The sequence below is a fragment of the Mobula hypostoma genome, chromosome 18, assembly GCF_963921235.1.
Source record: "Mobula hypostoma chromosome 18, sMobHyp1.1, whole genome shotgun sequence".
In the NCBI taxonomy this organism is placed as follows: domain Eukaryota; kingdom Metazoa; phylum Chordata; class Chondrichthyes; order Myliobatiformes; family Myliobatidae; genus Mobula; species Mobula hypostoma.
This window is the reverse complement of record NC_086114.1, coordinates 58,873,171-58,887,525: the sequence shown is the minus strand read 5'-3', so window position 1 is coordinate 58,887,525 and position 14,355 is coordinate 58,873,171. Positions and strand designations below refer to the sequence as shown.

Below are 14,355 nucleotides of genomic sequence, written 5' to 3'. Positions count from 1 at the left end.
TAAATAAGCTGCTGATGTTAAGATCTTGTCCCCTCAGTAACAATCAGAATCACTCTGCTGCTTTGTGTTTAACTGCAGATAGTCAGTGAGACACTCGAACATTACATTGAACAAAGTGCATCACAGAACTGTCCACTTCCACATTCAATAAGCAGTTCCCTTTCACTCCCTCTCCCTCTCTTTCCCTTTAACCCTCTCCCTCTCCTTCTCTTTCTTTCTCTTTTGCCCTCTCCCTCTCTTTCTTTCTCTTCCTCCCTCTCGCTCTCTGACCCTGGAGGGGCGTCAGGGGTCCACACTCCAGTGGAGAAGATGTAGCCGGCTCGAACCAAATGATAACAGGGTGAATCTGGTTACCTGGTCGCTGGAGATCTGCACCGGTTCCCTGAGGACGGTCCACTGCACACTGGGGTAGCACGGAGGGGTGGTCAGCGATCCGTTGTAGCGGAAATATTCATCCAGTCGACTTGGGAGAAGGTCGCTGATATCAAAACCAGAGATCGGGACCTCTTCACCTGGCAACACAGGGACAACCAAGGATAAGGTTAAAATCTGCAGAGGTCGATGTACGCACAGCAAGAGTCCACAAGCTGCAGGTGCTCAGATAATCGGGTGCAGGACCAGTAGATGAAGAATAAACATCAGCCGGGATACTGAGGGGATTGACTCTGCCCTTCACTGAGATCAGGCCTTCGTTCAACCGTGGGAGTCACATGGTCTCAGACTGGCACCTGTCCCAACAGGGGGCACCGGGGACAGGCAGCACTGAATGGTCAGTGGAGGTCACTGCTGGGAGAGAAGGGAGGGAGAGAGAAAGAGTTTGAGACAGGGAGAGAGAGAGGGAAAGAAGAGAGAGTGTGTGGTAGAGAGAGAGAGGGAGCAAGAAAGAGGAAGAGGGAAGGGATGAGGAAGAAAGGGAGAGGAAGGGAGAATGAGAGGGCATAGTGGAAGGAGAGGGAATGAGGGAGAGAAAGAAAGAAAGGGACGTGTGGAGGCAGAAACATTTAGATGGAGGATGAAGACCCAGAAAGTTGGCTGAAGTGAGGGAGAGGCTTGAGCAGGAGGATGAGTTTGAAGAAAGTGAGGGATGAACGGTGAGTCAGCTGAGTGCTGGGGGACGACAGGCAGTGGAGGCCAATTCTCTGGATGCTTACAAGAAAGAGTTAGATCGAGCTCTTAAAGATAGTGGAGTCAGGGGAGATGGGGAGAAGGCAGGAACAGGGTACTGGTTGTGGATGATCAGCCATGATCACAGTGAATGGCGGTGCTGACTCGAAGGGCTGAATGGCCTACTCCTGCACCTATTGTCTATTGTCTAATGCACACAACCATACAGGAAGTGGAAACGCCGGATAAATCAACAACCACTGAAGATGGGGCAGGACAAGATGATATCGCCGGGATCCTTGGTGATAGAGTGAAGACCCAATGAGTGGAAGTGCTGAGGCTGTAAGGCATGGCCAGAGAGAGGGAATGGGACCAGTGGCTATAGACTGAAGACAATCTCCTTGGACATCCCAAAGTTTTATTGACAGATATCCAGGCTGATGCAGGAGGGGTAGGAGTGTCTGGCGTAGGGAGGATTGTTCTGCCATGCTGTGGTAACACTGGGTACAAGAGGAGAGGAGGAACTTGCCAATTTTTAAAGGTTTTGTCTTTGCTAATTATCAGTGGTGTCACCAGGCTTTTCTTTCTAAAGGCCAGGGCAACCAGCCCAGCTCTAAGAGTATTTAACATGTTACCATCCATTTCCGTTTCCCAGTTGTTTACAAATCCTTGTCCAGCTCAGATAAACCCAACGCCTCGCTGACATCATCCCCACCTTCTTTGACAGGCCACTGTCTGCACTGGACCACCAGCAGAACCACAGTACCCCATCCCAGGAGCTCACTCCCAAACCTCTCCTCCTCTCCGTCCCCCACCCACCCTCCTCGCCCCAACCCCATCACATTGCCTTTGCTCAAGATCCAGATGGAAACCACTCCGATCGCTGGAAAACAAGCACTGGATGGGTTTGGGAAGATCCCTTTTGAACCTGGCTCGCCTTACCTTTGTACTGAATTTCTTTCAGGTGCTGAAATATCTGGTTGTAAGCAGCATTGAACGACCCAACCTAAGGCAGGGAAGAGGCGTTAGTTGTGGGGCCTGGTGTCTGAATGGAAACGGGATGGAGCAGGAACAGAATAAATACCTTGATCAGAATTCCCAGGACAGCCAGCCCGTCCTCTTTGTCTTGTGCTATGGAGATATTCTCGTACTTCTCAGAGTTATAGTGAACAATGTGCAACTGAATGGACAAGATAAACGTGAAGATGTAAACACTGGGTTAATAATTCGCAATATGGGAATACATAGCTGGCTGAAGAGTGGATTTTATTAATGCATTGAATATTCAAAAATTACAATTTTATATCGGTCTTCCAAAGTATAATGATCAGATTTCAATTGAGCATTGAACAACCAGCTAGAAACACCATACTTTGTACAGTGGATGTATCATTCCCATTTGCCCGCATTTGGCCTGCATCCTTCTAAATCTTTTCCATCTATATGCCTCTCCAAGAGACTTGTAAATGCTGTTAATATATCCACTTCCTCTGGCAGCCCGTTCCATACACACACCACCCTCCGTGTGAAGAAGATGTGCCCCTCAGGTCCCTTATAAATCTCTCTCCTCTCACCTTGAACTTGTGCTCTCTAGTTTTTAATTCCCAACCCTGGGGGTGGGGGGTAAAAGCTGAGTGCATTCACCCCATCTACATTCCTCATGACTTTATTCACTTCTACAAGTCTCCTACACTCTGTCCTAGCCTCTCCGACCTCTCCTTATAACTCAGGCCCTTGAGTCTTAGCAATGTTAATTGGAGACAGGAGAAGGGAAACGAATGGGTCTGAAGGGTTTGCTCCCCTGAGAGCTGTCACGGATCCGATGGGATGAATGGCCTTGTTCTGTGCTAATGAGGAAACAAAAAATAAGAGTCAGGCCTTTCAGATATATGCAACAGGTAGTGGATATTTTTCCCTCTTCCATAGTTCCTTACACTGGGCCCCTTTATAACTTCAGGACCTGAGACAGACAGGTTTGGGGAAAGAGGGGAGGTCAATGTTTGGGATTATGGTACAGATCAGAACAACTTCACAGCAAACTGTTGGCTGCCACCCATGGGAGAGTTACCTGAAACAAACTCTACCGAGCAGGAGGGGCAATCATACGAGCACCCAAATCAGAGAGATAATATAAAGAAAAAGATTCACTTCTTAATCACACCTTTCTCAACTTTGGAATAGAGATCAGAATTGACCCTGGTGGCTGGAGCTATGAGACAGAGGCTTAGCCTTCACACAGGCTACCCCTTAGTCACGTAAACTGCAGTTGGTCTTGTATAGAGGCTCAGAGGGAACCCAGACAGAGTACTTTCATGATCTACTACATCTGATCCACATTGACATCCTCACTTTTCCCAAGTCTGTATGTCTCAGATCCTGAAGTTACCAAGGGACCCAGTGTCAGTGACTATGGAAGAGGGCAAAATATCCACTGCCTGTTGCATATATCTGAAAGGCCTGACTCTTATTTTTTTTTACTCGTTAACACAGAACAAGGCCACTCACCCCATCGGATCCATGACAGCTCTCAGTGGAGTAATCTGGCTCAGATGTTCTGTCCAGGACTGCTTGGGAGGCTTTCACGTTACTGAACAATTCCTCCTTTAGTCACTTTACACAAGTGGACTGAAGTCACATCATTCACAAGGTTGGCTCAGCATCTTGACCGAAACTTAGAACAATACAGGAGAGAAGCAGGGCTGACTTTGGGATATCAACATTGACAAGTCATTCTAAACACCCACATTAACCTCATTTAGTAGTCTGATCATAACCTCCTTTGATTTCTCATCTCAAGGTTATTTAAATAGCTCTTTACTTCGCAAAGGTTATGTAAAAAAGGAATAGTTTGTGTGATAATTTATAACAAAACTTAATAAATGTGCATCTCTGTGCTAAAATTGATCCCTCATCATTTTAAACTGACACAAAGCCTTGTGCAAACACAATGCTGCTGATGTTAGAACTGCCACAATTTTTAGGGAAAAAATATTTAATACAGGTGTTTAAATGCTCTGGAATAATTTCTAATATTTGGAGGTCAATTAATTTTTCAAATAATTGGATCAAAAATGTAATTTATTGGATTTCCTTCAAGAATTGCAATTGTAATGCACAGATTAACCCCAAGTTACTAATTGTAGCACCAAATTAGGATTCTACTGTTTGAATTTCCAGATGTTGAATGTCCAGGATGGCACCGGTGACCAATGGTGACGTTTTGCAGGCAGCTCACTAAACTTCTAGATACTCTAGTAGATACATTGCACTTCTTCTTCTGAACTGTGATCGCTGCAGTCTCCAGCCTGTAATTTCCCTTTTAAGGATTTACTTTTGAACTGACTAGACTTTTGCATCTTTTGCATTCTCCTGGGAGATTCAGCAAACTAGACTGTCGAGAGTGCAAGTACGCCCGGGGCAGACATCACTGGGGATGGGCGGTGCGTCGAGGCCTGATAGCAGAAGACCAACCCATGGTCAGCTCCATTACTCTGCACCAATTAAAGTGTCAAGTAGGATTAAAATGGTCAGGGATGAGAGTGGAAAATGAACAGATGTTTAGCGCCGTCTGCCTGCGTTTGGGGGGTCTCCCTCTCTGCTCGTTGCTACCTTGGTCCAGGTTCAGCAGCAGTTGTTGACCTGTGGCCATTGGGCTCCACTCGCCTCAGTGGTGAATGGGTTCTGAAGCTGTGGACTCACTCTCTGTAGTTCACGTTCCAAGTGTTCCTGTTTACTTTTTTTAAAACTACTTGTGTGATTTGTTTTCTTTTGTAAATCGGATATGGGGCAGTCTTGTTGTGTGTATGTTTCTTGGTTAATCTTGTTGTGTTTCTTTATTTTGTGGCTGCCTGCAAGAAGATGAGTCTCAAGGTTGTATATGATATCCATACTTTGATAATAAATTTGAACTTTGAACTGTGTTCCTTCTCATTCAACCTGTGGGATTTACTAAAGAACAAACCCCATGCACAAATGGGACATTTTCAAAAGGCGGTGTCGCAAGAAAGTAGCATCTGCCATCCAGGACATGACCTCTCCTCGTTACCACCATGGGAGGTCGCATCTCTCTGGTACTTTCTGCTGGGTCAGCACTAAAACCTCCCTTCCTTCCGTCTGAAGTATCTACTGTGAATTCCTTCCTTGGACATTATAAACAGATGGATTCCCAACATCAAAACAAACTGTTAATTTTTAACAGTCGAAGCTAAATGAATTAGAACCAGCAGAAGAAAAGGCTCTTCTACAGCTGTGCTGGAGCGGCTCCCAGTGCTTTCATAACATCTGCTCATGTCACCATCACTAGCTCCCCGCAAACTTCTTTCAGCAGAGCTGACTTTTTTTAATGTATTCATTTCTTGCCCATCTCAAACTGCCCTTGAACCTCCTCCTCGAACCACGGCAGTCCACCTGGTGAAGGTTAAACACAGCACTCTTAGGGGGAGAGTTTCAGGATGAAGGCCCAGTGGCAGTGAAGGAATGGAGATACTTGTTTCTCCAGTTCTGTGACTTTGAGGGGAACCTGCAGGTGGTGGTGCTCTCCTGCATCTTGTTACCTTCTGCTGCTTGGTGGCAGAGGTGGCCCATTGAGCAGGTCGGATCAGAGAAGCCTAACCTGTTTGCTGCATGTCAGGCGGGGAGGAAGTGAAAGAATTTTGGGAAATCCTACCCAGAAGAAGGTGGTTAAACTGGTCTGATCCTGACTTAAATCATTCTTTGTACAGTTCAACTGGTTCTGGCAGTAACAAACCCGTCAAACGTATCCCACTAACAAAGCCCAGGGTGACTCACTCACAGGGCTAAACCAGGATGTGTTGTAATGGTGAATTAACACCTCTCATACCCAAAGCACAAGTCATCAGGCAATGGGGAAAATAAGTCCCAGCAAGGGGAATGAGACCTTCTCATTCCAGCCGGGGTCCTCAGTTCTGCACCTCTCATATGTCTCCTCTATTCCAAACAAAACATCACCAGCCTCTGCAAGCTTTCTTCACAGCCGCAGATTTCCAGCCCTGGCAGTATCCCTGCACCCCCTCCAGTGCAATTGCAATCTTGCCCGGAACGAGGCGACCTCAGCTGTACAGAGAGCTCGTACTGTAATTTCACTGGTGTTGTACAGTTTCAGCGTTAACCTCCCCTGACCTCAGCCGGTAAAGAAAACCATTCCCTTCTGCCTTATCAGTCGCCTTAGTGACCTGTCCCTCTATATAACCATATAACAATTACAGCACGGAAACAGGCCATCTTGGCCCTTCTAGTCCATGCCGAACTCTTACCTATCCTAGTCCCACCGACCTGCACTCAGCCCATAACCCTCCATTCCTTTCCTGTCCGTATATCTATCCAATTTAACTTTCAACAACAACATCAAACCTGCCTCAACCACTTCTGCTGGAAGCTCGTTCTGCACAGCTGCCACTCTCTGAGTAAAGAAGTTCCCCCTCATGTTACCCCTAAACTTTTGCCTTTTAACTTTCAACTCATGTCCTCTTGTTTTAATGTCTCCCACTCTCAATGGAAAAAAGCCTATCCACGTCAACTCTATATATCCCCCTCATAATTTTAAATACCTCTATCAAGACCCCTTCAACCTTCTATGCTCCAAAGAATAAAGACCTAACTTGTTCAACCTATCTGTAAGGATCTGTAGATAGACCCTCCGAGCTCCCCCCTGTTCCACAACACCACCCACTTACTGTGCATTCCCCTGCCCTGCTGCACCACCCTAAACATAAAAACACTGACTCAACCATCTCCGCCTTCCTTCAGCTTAACGCTGTCCTCCTCACTCCCAATCACTCAGCCAATTGCTGCCCCCTACAAACTCTGCAATGCCTTTATCCAGAAGTCTGAATGGTTTATATACGCACAGCAAGTCACGAGTGGATACTTGTGCAAACCCACTGCTACCAGCCTTGAGTCAATCACAATCCGACCTCACTCTGTGTACAGGCAACTGTGGAGGACAAGTCATTGGGTATATTTAAAGCAGGTGTGACAGGTTCTTGATTAGTCAGGGCATCAAAGGTTATGGGGAGAAGGCAGGAAAAGGGCTTGTGGGGGGAGAATAATAGATCAGCCATGATGGAATGGCAGAGCAGACTCAATGGTCTGAATGGCCTAATTCTGCTCCTATGTCGTGTGATCTACACTGACTGGTGGTTACTCACATAAAAACAAAATGTGATTACACTTCAAAAGTACTTCACAGATCATAAAACACTTGGAATTAGAACTGGAATTGGTTTATTATTGTCGCATACTCACTGTTTTGGATGCCATCCATACAGATATTTCAAAACACATACTTCAAGGTAGTACAAGAGAAAAGCAGCAAGAGAAGCAGAATAAAGTATTATGTTTCAGAGAAAGCATGGTGCAGGGACCACGACAAAATAGATTATGAAGTCAAGAGTTCACCTTTAACGTACAGGAGGTTCATTCGAGAGCCCCACCACACACAGAGGAGCTTGGACCATTTGCGAGCACCGTCTCGGTACAGTTAGCAAGCTTATGCAGAGCAGGCTGTGTTGCAACCTTACCTCGGATGGATAATGCCTCCCGCTGATGGTGTGCTCGGATCCCACGGGCTCCGTCTCACTGCCCCAGTGCAGGTGGAGCTGCACTGCGGTGTAGCGATGGGTCATGCTGATTATGTGCATGGTCGCAGGCAGGGTGACTTTCACTGCAAGAAACATAAGCAGGCACAATTACGCCCTGAGACCTTCCAAATGGGCTTCAGATTCAAATGTCAATAAACAAAACCCTCCTTCACCCAAGGAATAATACTTCCATTAGTAGGAGAGTCTCGGATCTGAGGCACAGCCTCAGAATAAAGAGACTTGAAAACTCTGGGGGAATTTCTTTAGGCAGAGGGTGGTGATCTGTGGAACTTATTACCACAGAAGGTTGTGGATGAATTGATGACTGAAACTGATAGGTCCTTGATTGGTAATTGGGTTAAGGGTTGTGGGGAGAAGGTGGGAGAATGGGACTGAAAACAATTAAGCATAAGTAAATGATGCAGCAGACTGCTCATGGACTTTCGGTCATCTGATGGGCACCTGGAAGAGAAGAGATGGGACCAGAAATCAGTCTCAGGAGGATGGTCACCAGCCATTGACCAGGTTGGGGATTGGGCTCATGTTCAATCCATCCCTTCTCACTGCTCCCACCATCTTCCCCAAACCCCATCACATCTCCCTTTCTTCTCAGCCCCACTGGTCTTTATACCTGTTGTTACATGTGCTGTTTTTTTTAATCATCACTGGTTTCAATTTAATTACTGGCAAAAAAGAAAAAAAAATATATAATTAGCTTTGGTTGCTTGAAATATCAGGTGCAAGAATGGAATTGTTAATTAGTTGAAATTTCAAAACTGAATATGGAGTTTGGAAGCCAGTAAGCTGGGTCGGAGGATGAGGTGCAACTTTTCAAGCTGGTATTGGGAAGGGTTTACGTGGCCAAGGAATGGTTGGAGGGTGGGATGAGCTGCAGGGACAAGCATCTGGAAGCTCAACATTACCCTTGTGGATGGGCCAGAGCTGCTCCACGAAGCAGGTATCCACCACCATCTGCGTTAGGTTTCTCCAGGGTAGAGGAGACCACACAGTTCACTGGACACGAGGAAGCAATCAACGCTTCAGCTGGAAGGAGAGTCGGGGTCTCCGGATAGTAGGAGGAAGAGAGTCTCTGGATAGTAGGAGGAAGAGAGTTGCTGGGTAAATGGGTGGGGGTCTCCGGATAGCAGGAGGGAAGAAGGTGAAGACCAGCGCATCAGAAGTGGCTGTGAGAAGGGAAACGGGTAAGTATTGGTGACGGTGGAAGTGCGGACCAGGAAAATGGTCACTTTGGAAAGCCGTAGAGAGGGGGAGGGGAGGGGAAGGTGTGGTGGAATCCCTTGCTGATGATTGAAGTTATGGAGGATAATCCATTGAATGTGGGTTTGGGAGGTGCTGACACAAGAGACTACAGGGGCTGCAGTCTGGAGCAGAAGAAAATACAGTTCAGTGGGTCAAGGAGCATCTGTGGAGGGAGGCAAATGGAGGTGCTGTCAGAGTAGACAGGGTAAGGAACTATGGTGTATTTGGCAGATGGTGCACACTGTGTGCCAATGCTGTAGGAAGAGACTGTTTAAGGTGGTAGACAGGGGTCACTGCGGCTGGTTTGTCCTCGATATTGTACAGTTGCTTGAGATCTTTGGAGCTGCACTCATCTAGGCAGGTGGAAAATATTCCACCTCATTCAAAACCTGTACCCAGTAGACAGTGGGAAAGCTTTGGATATCTACAGGAGGCATCATTCACCACAGAATGAGGATTCTACAACCAGCTTCACTGATAATAATTTAGAAAGAGTTGATTTTGTCACTTGTTTAAGAAGTGATGACCACAGAGAAAAAGTATCTTCCTGAAGATTTGATGGCGGATTATCACCACCTGTAAAATTAGTTGGTGTTTCTGCCAATGAAAATCCAAGCAAGTTCTGTAGATGGACAAGACGCTCAGCTAGCTGAGAGGAAACAGAGACACAAGACAGGAGCTGGAATTTGGAGCTAAAGATAAACTAACGGAGCTAAGTGGATGAGGGAGCATTTGTGGAAGGGGGTAGAGGAGTGGTCAATGTTTTGGTTTGAGACCCCATGCACTTACCCCTCCTTGCTCTCCTTCCAACTCTCTCTATTCCTATACCCTCTCTAGACCCACACCACACAGTTTTATCCCCCAACCCCATCCGGCTCCTTCACCCATCACCCAAATACTTCGTCCACAGGTTCCCTCCATCGTCTGATTCCAGCCCATCAGCTCACTCTTATGTAATTAGATCCCAACACTTACATCTTGTGTCTCCATGTGTCATCCTCCCGTATCCCCTGCTTCGCTCTCTATTCCCACCTTCCTCTCCTCTAAATGGCTCCATTCACCCATCAGCCTTCACTCACTCTACCTACGTCTACTGATCACCTCCTCATCCCTCCTCCTCGCCCCCTCACACTGGCTCTCCTCTCCCTCTGCTCTCAGTCCTGATGCAGGGTTTCACCCCAAAGCACTGACCTCTCATTCCACAGATTTTATAATATACATATATAACATTTATAAGACTCTTGGACAGTTCTGTACACTTTCCGCATCTCCATGGAAACACTCCCTTGTCCTTACCAGCATGGCCATCATTGGTTAATGACAGTTTCTGTGTTGCCGACAGGTTGTAGCCTATTAACCGAATGGGCTCCAGGGCTGGGCTGTAGGTGTAGATTCCCGTGTGGAAGTCTATGGGGGACTGCTGAAATTTTCCACAATGTGGATAGCTCAAAGCCCAGTGATCCTCTCCTTCCGGTCCTGGGAAAGAAACCAATTTTAATAGTACCAGTGTCTTCCGCACACTCCACAAAGTCTCAGAGAGCAGCAGACTGATGGATACCGCACATGGTTTCAGCAATCAGCATTAAGAGGGTTTCACTAATTGATCACTGGTACGTACACCAGTTGTCCCCAGGTTATGAACGACTTACCTGTGGACACTCCTGCCTATCAACAAGCTCCCATAATATTATTAAATTCAGAATTCCAAACGTATGAACATATGTTCTGTCACAACTAGTTTGCTCTCTCCACTTTAGTAGTTGCTCTTTCTTACGAGCGTTTTGTATTTCTGATACCATTCAGTACAATTCTGCAGAGGTGTAGTACCTACGTTTCTCACGACCTTGGTAAAGTAGCCTCAGTAATCAAGTACCCCTCAGACTCCAGGCATTCTCACTCCTCCTTCTCTCTTCTCTCAGGCAGAAGATATAAAGTCTGAAAGCACATACCACCAGGTTCAAGGACAGCTTCTATGTCACTGTTATAAAACTATTGACCGGTGCCCTCTACAATAAGGTGGGGACCTTTAACCTTCCGTGGAAGGGTCAGCAAAAGGGTTAATGAACTAAGTAGCTAACTTGCATTTTTCTATTTGAACTTTGTAACCCAATGAACATTTGTAATCCAATGTCCTAAATTTAGACAGTCTTTCATAATCCGGATGCAACACCAAATGCAGATGTCCAAAGAGGAACATACACATGTGCAGGATTTAGTCACTTGCCTCTTCTATGATCAAAAATATCTTGTGCTACAAATATACTCGTTTACATACATCTGATTACACATATCTGCTTGTGTAACTCACACATTCCTGCAGATGCAGCGCGCACGGCCACTCCGGTGAATGATATCTGTAATCTGTCAAGTAGGGTGCCATGCACAATCCTGATTTGATGGAGACAGACGTGAGAGAACAGAGGAACATCTGGAGAAACGTCTGAAATGCCTTTTTCGCTGCTGCTGCTACTGTGTGACCCAGGATCTCCAGAGGGGAAGGCCCCGAGTCCTCGGCGGCTGGGACGGGGTCGAAGCGCTCGGCGGAGATGTTACTCGGTGCTCGGTGTTGAAGGGCTGGTCGGAGGCTCGAAGTTTTCGGACAGACTCAGAGTCGGCTGGGGTCGGGTGCTTCCAATGCATCGACAGTTGTCGGGGCCTGGAGGTTTATGGCAGAGCGAGTTTCTCCCTTCTGCCACCTGCCATCGGGACTATCGGGAGTCGATCGGAACTTTGAGACTTTTTTTTTTACCGTTCCCATGGTCTGCTCTTTATCAAATTATGGTATTGCTTTGCAATGCTGTAACTATATGTTATAATTATGTGGTCGTCAGTGTTAGTCTTTGGTTTGTCCTTTTTTTTGTGATATCACTCTGGAGGAACATTGTATCATTTCTTAATGCATGCATTTCTAAATGACAATAAACGAGGACTGAGTGTCCTCATAATCTAAAAAGCTCTCCATGATATCATACTGAATAAAGGCATTACTGTTTGAAGTCTGATCTTTAAAGTCGTTTTTCTTCCACACTTTACCTCAAAGTTCAAAGTAAATTTATTTCAAATGTATCCATTTTCTTGCTGGCATTTAAATGAAAATCTAAATTCAATCATATTTTATGAACAAAACTATACATTTACTGGGATGCTGCCTGGATAGGTTGAGCTAGCTAAGGCTTTTCTTTGGAACGAAGGAGAATAAGAGGTGATTTGATAAAGATGTACAATGTGATGAGTTCTGGATAGAAAGGACACCCGGAGACTTTTCCCCAGGGCAGAATGGCTAGTAAAATGAAATGAAAGAGATTGATGATGGTAGAGCAGAGAATGTTGCCTACGTGGATTTTTGTAAGGCATTTGATGAATTCCCTCATGGGACGCTAATTCAGAAGATTAGGATGCACGGGGTCCATGGAGAATGGGCTGTTTGGGTTCAGAACTGGCTTGGGCACAGAGGCTAGTGGTTGAAGGGATTTATGTGAGCTGGAGGTCTGTAATTAGTGCTGTTCCACGGGGATCTGTACTGGGACCTCTGCTGTTTGTGATATATTTAAATGACCTGGATGAAAATGTAGATGGGTGGGTTAGTAAGTTTGCGGATGATACTAAGGTTGGTGGAGTTGTGGACAGATTAGAAAACTGGCAAAGAATACAGCACAATATAGACCAGTTGCTGATATGGGCAGAGAAATGGCAGATGGAGTTTAACCCAAGGAGACAGTACACTGTTAAGGGGAAGATCCCTAACCATGTTGCTGAGCAGAGAGATCTTGGGATCCAAGCTCATAGCTCCTTGAAAGTGGCCACACAGGTTGATAAGGTGGTTAAGAAGGCTTATGGAATGCTTGTTTTTATTAGTCTTGAATTGAAAAGCCAAGAGATTATGTTGCAACTTTATAAAACTCTGGTTAGGCCACATCTGGAGTATTGCATATAACTCTGGTTTCCCCACTATAGGAAGGACATTGAAACTTTGGAGAGGGTGCAAAAGAAGTTTACCAGGGTGCTGCCTGGTTTGGAGGGCATGTGCTATCACGAGAGGCTGGATAATCTTGGGTTGTTTTCACTGGAGCAACGGAGGCTGAGGGCAGATCTGATAGAGATTTATAAAATTATGAGAGGCAGAGATAGAATTAGACTGGGAGTTCCTGTTTGCTAGGATTGAAATGTCTAATACCAGAGGGTATGCATTGGAGGTGAGGGAGGGTACGTTCAAAGGGGTTGTGAGGGGTAAGTTGTTTTACTCAGAGAGTGGAGGATGCGTGGAATGCGCTGCCTGGTGTGGTGGGAAAGGCAAATACATCAGAGGCTTTTATGAAATGTTTAGATAGGCCCATGGATGCAAGAAAGTTGGAGGGATATGGACATTGTGTATGTAGGAGGGATTAGTGTTCCGGTGTTTTTGATTTGTATTTTTAGCTGGATATTCCTGTGGGCCTGTACCTGTGCTGATCTATTCTATGTTCTATGACAGAGTGGGAAGGATGAAAGATAGAGAGGTAGCGTTGCTGGTCAGGGAAAATATCACAGCACTACTCAGACAGGACGGACTGGAGTGCTTGTTTACTGAGGCTCTTTGAGTAGAACTAAGGAATAAGAAAGGGTTATAAGGAATAAGTGGGATTAGTTTATGGACCACCCAATAGTCAGTGGGATTTAGAAAAATAAATTTGTAGAGATTGTAGACAGTTGTAAGAAACATAATACAGGTATTGTGATAATAGGTGAATTTCCATATTTGTACTAGGATATCGATATTGTAAAATGGCTGGATGGAATAGAGTTTGTTAAATGTGTTCAGGAAAGTTTCCTTAATCAATATATAGATGTCCTAGCTGGAGAGAGTGTTATAATGGATGCCCTATCAGAGAATGAGACAGGGCAGATTACAGAGTGTACGCAGGGAAACATTTAGATCTAGTGATAATAATTCCACTAGTTTCAAGGTAGTTATGGAAAATGAAAGGTCTGATCCTCAGGCTGAGATTCTAACTTGGAGAAAGGCCTATTTTGGTGGCATCAGAGAGGATCTAGCAAGTGTAGATTTGGACAGGTTGTTTTCTGGCAAAAGTGTGCTTAGTAAGTGGAAGGCCATCAAAAGTGAAATTTTGAGAGTCAATCTGTACTTTCCTGTCAGAATAATAGGCCTGGCTAATAGATTTAGGAAGTCTTCATTTTTGAGAGATAGTGAGGCCCTAGTTGAAAAGAAGGAGGTGCAGAGCAGACACATGCAGCAAGGAACAAGTGAGGTGCTTAGGACGTAGAATAAACACAAGAGGGAAATCAAGAGGGCTAAAAGAAGACATGAGGTTGCTCTAGCTGACAAGGTGAAGTAGATTCCCAAGGGCTTCTACAGATGAGAACAAAAGGATAGCAAAGGACAAAACTGGTCCTC

General features: G+C 45.5%; 1 protein-coding gene across 2 annotated transcripts in view; it reads right to left on the bottom strand.

Moving 5' to 3' along the window:
* Positions 1–14,355, bottom strand: part of ca12 (carbonic anhydrase XII) — a 65,321-nt gene that overhangs the window by 15,949 nt on the left and 35,017 nt on the right. For both annotated transcript variants that reach the window (XM_063070254.1, XM_063070253.1), the window contains exons 3-7: positions 10,260–10,439; positions 7,644–7,786; positions 2,189–2,284; positions 2,047–2,110; positions 355–512 (exon numbers count right to left, since the gene is read on the bottom strand). In XM_063070254.1, the coding sequence (XP_062926324.1) occupies positions 355–512; positions 2,047–2,110; positions 2,189–2,284; positions 7,644–7,786; positions 10,260–10,439 (641 nt within the window). The remainder of the gene's footprint in view (positions 1–354; positions 513–2,046; positions 2,111–2,188; positions 2,285–7,643; positions 7,787–10,259; positions 10,440–14,355) is intronic.